General features: G+C 43.4%; 1 protein-coding gene across 1 annotated transcript in view; it reads right to left on the minus strand.

Annotated features, from left to right (window-relative positions):
* Positions 1-1,941, minus strand: part of LOC105502138 (T-cell surface glycoprotein CD1a-like) — a 9,831-nt gene extending 7,890 nt beyond the window's left edge. Inside the window, exons 1-3 of the mRNA XM_011928513.1 lie at positions 1,905-1,941; positions 1,273-1,539; positions 319-597 (exon numbers count right to left, since the gene is read on the minus strand). Of these exons, the coding sequence (XP_011783903.1) occupies positions 319-597; positions 1,273-1,345 (352 nt within the window). The 5' untranslated portion in view covers positions 1,346-1,539; positions 1,905-1,941. The remainder of the gene's footprint in view (positions 1-318; positions 598-1,272; positions 1,540-1,904) is intronic.
* Between the last annotated feature and the right edge of the window lie 4,308 nt (positions 1,942-6,249).

A 6,249-nucleotide genomic window follows, 5' to 3' on the forward strand; every position in this document is an offset into this window, starting at 1 on the left:
CTTGGGCTCAAGCAATCCTCCTGCCTCAGCCTCTTAAGTAACTGGGACTACAGGTGTGTGCTACCATGACTGGCTAACTTCTTTTTATTTTTTAGAGACAGGGGTCTCACTATGTTGCTCAGGCTGGTCTGGGACTCCTCCTGCCCTTAAGCGGTCCTCCAGCCTCAGCTTCCCAAAGCACTGGGATTACAGATGTGAGCCACTGCACCCAGCCTTTCCCACTTCTGGGTGGTTCTTCCTTACTCCAAATTGGAAGGGGGTGGTGGAAGGGTATGATTTTCAAATCCAAAGTTTTTGGAGGGAGGGTGCAGGACTGACCTTGCCGCTGGAGATGTGCCTTTCCTGCAGCAAGAAGACCCGAGATGAAACGTGGGCAGGTGTCTCTGAGGAGACTGTGTGTTAGGTCATTTTTATGCTGATTCTGATTGAGCACTTTGCAGAGACGCTTGGCCATATTCCCAGCCACTGGAGATGCCAACCATGAATTGTTCTGGAAGCTCATGAAATCTGATCCTTGATAAGCTAAATGAAGGAAGCTTCCTGAGAACTTTCCAGAGTGCAGTTCACAGCCTCCTGTCACCTGTATCTCAAAAGGATCTGGGGTTATGAAATATGAGAAAGAGGGAGAAAAAAAGATAAAATGAAATGAGTAGAAGCAAAGATTGTAGGAGTAGAAGCAAGGATTGCAGAAGCAGAAGGGGAGAATTTTGCAGGGTTTGACATAATGGAATAAAATTTGGTTTGGTGAGGGATTCAGAGAAAGAGGAACTGGTGGAAGCTGTAGGTGGAGGAAAAGATTAGTAACGTATGGAAGAGGGCAGATTGGTCAAGGAAAGTGATGTGAATGCTGTGGGTGAGGAAGGACTTGGTGTAAGAGAACTGGGATTACAACAACTTAAGTTGAATGGAATGCAATGGGTTACAATTGAGTATATAGAGAGAGACTGCTGAAGAGAATGAATGAGAAAGTGAGAAAGCTGAAGGTATCTGGTTGTAGGGCAGGAAAAAGGGTGGCCATAGGATACCTGTAAGAAGAGGTAATAATGCATAACCCTGCAGTCAAGAAGAGAGGAGTTCATAAGTAGCAGAAGTGTTTGAAGAATTAGGGTCTGGATAATAGCCCTTGCCCAAAAGTATGCAATTGCAGTTTTATGGTGGAAAGAGTAGAATAAGATACAGAAGAGGGTCAGGCTGTTTCCTACAGGAATAAGAAACATTGAGACATCCCCTGTCTCCCACCTCCCCACTCCCCAGGGAGGAAACTGAACTCACATTCAAACTGCAATTCACGGGAGTACCTATGCATTTCCTCAAGGAACCGAATGCAGCGTATATGGAATAACATTTCCAGTTCCTTCCACTCCTTGTTGCTGAAGTTTCCCCTGGACCAGGGCCACAGGAAAATGATGGTTTTGGAATTTCTGTCCAAGGTGTGGGTCTGCAAATCACCCAGACAACCTGAGACCAGATTTCGTTTCCAGGAATGGTTGTAAAAGGATGCGATCTGGATGACATGGAAGGAGACAGGCTCCTTGAGTCCTGTGGCAAAAGAACAAATAGAATGCGGAGAAAGAAATTGACAAAGAATGGAGAGAGGCCAGAGTGGGGGAACTCAGAATCTGGAGAAAAGGGGATCCATTATGATCTTAGCAGACGTTTGCTTGCCACAGAGCCCCATGACTTATTAACCACCTTTATAAGAGCCCGGGGACTTGGAGTCATGGAGAGTCAGAATGGAACCAGCCTGACACTCTCACTTTCCAGGTATATGCTAGGGAAAGCACACACAAATACACACACACACACATACACACATGTGCACACACACAAACACACACACACACAGACCATCATCCACCCAACTGGGCAGTTGTCAGAGTTCTTACCGTCTGCATTGCCACCACCTGGGAAAACAGCTAGCAATTGAAGTAGCAAAAACAGCATGTCATTTGCAGATGTTATTTCCTTCCCTCAGAAAAAATGGTCTTTGATTTCTGTTCCAAACAAACCTACCCCCACGATATCTCTATTCTGACTTCTTTCTGCAACCAGCAGACAAACCTCCCCTGACTGCAACAAAGAAAATTCACTCCAAAAACCCTGAGACGCCTATTTAGTCTCTCATTTCCCTCTGGTTCTGATTCTCCTCTCTAGTTTTCAACTTCTCTCCTTGTCACCAACTTCCAACTTACTCACCTTCCCCTAATTCAACTGCTATGGAACAAGTCTGACGTGGCATTGAAAAGCCACTTAACCACTAAGGACATTTTTTTTCCTCAATCATACAACAAGAGCATAAAACTAAATGGCTCCCAGAGTGCCACCCATGTTCCTATGTCCCTGCTGTTTTTGATCACTCTTTCCTTTTCAATATTTTCCCATGTATTTTCTTCCCATCTCTTCACCCCCCTACTACATTCTCATTTCTGATTTAACATTGATTTATTTGCTTTGTCAGAGTCTCCTATGACTGCCCTGTGTGACAGTATAAACTAACACCTTTCCTCCATTATTCTTAGAGAAGACCCAGTAACCATCACAAAAAAAGAAACAAAAACAAGAACACTAAAATATATAAAGAAAATTTCCTCTGTTTGATTTTCACTGATACAAATTCACTCACCCAACAGACTCTCTTAGCACCTGCCTGGAGTCAAGCATCTGGGTACTTAAGAATATGCAGTGGTTGACAACAAAATCACTTTATTGAAGGAGTTTTTACTCTACTTAGGGAGAAAAAAACAAGAACTACAAATCTTGGTGTGCTGAGTTTTATTATACTGTATACACTCTCTGGATAAAAACAAGGCCTGCTTGAAATAATATTTTCTAAAATGGGGACTCCTAACTAAAGTTTGCCAGCCCAGAATTTTGACTTCAATGGTTGACTTGGATATTAGTTTCGTGCCGTTATCACACTGTATCCGTACCTAACAGAATACCTCGCAAGTGGTAGGTGCTTAGTGAATATTTGTCAAATGAATGAATGAATTCAGCCAATACATCCATTTTTTAATTATGGAGAAGATATTCAACATGAAACTTTTTAAAGATATCATAACTTGTAACCCTACATAGTGAGATGAGAATCTCATACACTTTTATTAAGGATAAAAATACAAGTTGCTGCCATGAGGTTTACATAAAGGATCCTGCTATAAATTTCCTATTACTTATAAGAAACTAGTCAGAACTTGTGAGCAGTGAAGTTAATGGAATATTCCAAAGTCTGTATCCCAGGATCCCTTTTTGTTAATCCGACTTGGATGTTTCAGGGTTGTTTTGTCATAAACGAGTCTTTGCTGGACAGATTTACATTCCTCTTTTATGCTGCTTGTTACTGTTCAACGACTTCTAAATATATGTTTGTGCTTTGTAGGTATCATCCATATAAATGTGTTTGGGCTATTTACTTATTTTTTGGTTTTCAAAAAAATTATCTGAAGCTAATTTAGGGGAAAAATTTTTGTTTCTCGAGACAGGGTTTCACTCTGTTATTCAGGCTGGAGTGCAGTGGAATGATCATAGCTCACTGTAACCTCAAATTCCTCAAGCAATCCTCCTGTGTCAGCCTCCGAAAATGCTGGGATTATTGGTATGAGTCACCAGGCATGGCCTGCAAATAATTTTTGTTTGTTTGTTTGTTTTTTGTTTTGTTTTGAGACAGAGTCTCACTCTGTCACCCAGGCTGGAGTGCAGTGGCATGATCTCAGCTCACTGCAATGTCTGCCTCCCAGGTTCAAGTAATTGTCCTGCCTCAGCCTCCCAAGAAGCTGGGATTACAGGTGTGTGCCACCATGCCTGGCTAACTTTGATATTATTAATAGAGATGGGGTTTCACCATGTTGGTCTCAAACTCCTGACCTCAGGTGATCCACCTGCCTCGGCCTCCCAAAGTGCTGGAATTACAGATAATTTTTTAAAGTTAAGATTAGCATGCAAAAGGCTGTAAAGAGCTTCATTTTCATATTTACAATGTTTTGAAGCCTGACCATCAAAATCACAGCTTGAATTTATCAAAGAACTGAAATATCAGGGCAACCAGTTAACCCAAAATATAAAGAAAGACAGACTCCTCCAAGGACAGAAAGAATGCAAACCCTTGTTTACTTGTGACAGATGCCAGACACTATACAAGCCAGTAAGAAGAAAAATTCAGCTAAAATTTTAAACAAATTAGGAAAAGCTAGCATGAGTATATAGAAGCCCTGGGAGTCATAGAAACAGGGAATTTCACATCAGTCTCTAAGCCCTTTTCCGTAAACCTCATCAGGGTCTTCTGAAAGATTAGGGTCAGAGATGTAGACTAGATAAATCCTCTCTCATGATGCGGGCCTGAGGAATGAGAACAGCTACTGCATGGGAAAGGTAGTAAGTCCCAACCAGACCTGTGTCCTCTATTGCAAGAAAGACAGAAAAAAAAAAACCTGGCTGGCTGTGATAGGTCACACCTGTAATCCCAGCACTTTGGGAGGCCAAGGCAGGCAGATCACAAGTTCAGGAGTTTGATACCAACCTGGTCAACATGGTGAAACCCTGTCTGTACTAATAATACAAAAAATTAGCCGGGTGTGGTGATGCACACCTGTAGTCTCAGCTACCTGAATCCAGGAGGCGGAGGTTGCAGTGAGCCAAGATCATGCCACTGCACTCCAGCCTGGGCAACAGAGCAAGAATCGGCCCAAGATGGCCAAATTGGAACAGCTCCAGTCTCCAGCTCCAAGTGTGAGTGGCACAGAAGATGGGTGATTTCTGCATTTTCAAATGAGGTACCAGGTGCATCTCACTGGGTCATGTTGCACAGGTGACGCTGGTCCGTGGGTGCAGCCCTACCAGCGAGAGCTGAAGCAGGGCAAGGCATTACTTTGCCTGGGAAGCACAAGGGAGAAGGGAATTCCTTTTCCTAGCCAAAGGAAATTGAGACACACAACACCTGGAATATCAGGTAACTCCCACCCTAATACTGCACTTTACCAAGGGTCTTAGGAAACAGCACACCAGGAGATTATATCCCACAACTGGCCCAGAGGATCCCACGCACAGGGAGCCTCCCTCATTGCTAGCATAGCACTCTGAGATCTAACTGCAAAGTAGCAGCAAGGATGGGGGAGGGGCACCCGCCATTGCTGAGGCTTAAGTAGATAAAAAAAACCACCAGGAAGCTCGAATTGGGTGGAGCCCACCACAGCTCAAGGAGGCCAGCCTGTCTCTGTAGACTCCTCCTCTCAGACAGGTCATAGCTAAACAAAAAGCAGCAGAAACCTCGGCAGAGGTAAATGCCCCCATACAGCAGCTTTGAAGAGAGCAGTGGATCTCCTAGCATGGAGGTTAAGAACTGAGAATGGACAGACTGCCTGCTCAAGTAAGTCCCTGACCCCTGAGTAGCCTAATTGGGAGACATCCCCCACTAGATGCAGACAAACACCTCACACCTCACACAGTGGGGTACACCCGTGAGACGAAGCTTCCAGAGCAAGAATCAGACAGCAACACTCGCTGTTCAGCAATATTCTATCTTCTGCAGCCTCTGCTGCTGATACCCAGGCAAACAGGGTCTGGAGTGGACCTCAAGCAAATACCAACAGACCTACAGCTGAGGGTCCTGACTGTTAGAAGGAAAACTAACAAACAGAAAGGACACTCACAACAAAACCCCATCAGTACATCACCATCAACAAAGACCAACGGCAGATAAAACCACAAAGATGGGGAAAAAGCAGTCCAGAAAAGCTGAAAATTCAAAAAATCAGAGCACATCTCCCCCTCCAAAGGAATGCAGCTCATTACCAGCAACAGAACAAAGCTGGATGGAGAATGACTCTGACGAGTTGAGAGAAGGAGGCTTCAGTCAATCAAACTTCTCAGAGCTAAAGGAGGAACTATGTAACCAGCGCAAAGAAACTAAAAACTTTGAAAAAAGACTTGACGAATGGCTAACTAGAACAACCAAAGTAGAGAAGTCCTTAAAAGAACTGATAGAGATGAAAACCATAACACAAGAACTACATGACAAATGCACAAGCTTCAGTAACCAACTCAATCATCTGGAAGAAAGAATATCAGTGATTGAAGATCAAATGAATGAAATGAAGTGAGAGAAGTGCAGAGAAAAGGGAGTAAAAAGAAATGAACAAAGCCTCCAAGAAAAATGGGATTATTTGCAAAGACCAAATCTACATCTGATTTTGGTGCCTGAAACTGATGGGGAAAATGGAAACAACTTGGAAAACCCTTTGCAGGATATCATCC

This window comes from Colobus angolensis, unplaced genomic scaffold, assembly GCF_000951035.1.
Source record: "Colobus angolensis palliatus isolate OR3802 unplaced genomic scaffold, Cang.pa_1.0 Scaffold77, whole genome shotgun sequence".
In the NCBI taxonomy this organism is placed as follows: domain Eukaryota; kingdom Metazoa; phylum Chordata; class Mammalia; order Primates; family Cercopithecidae; genus Colobus; species Colobus angolensis.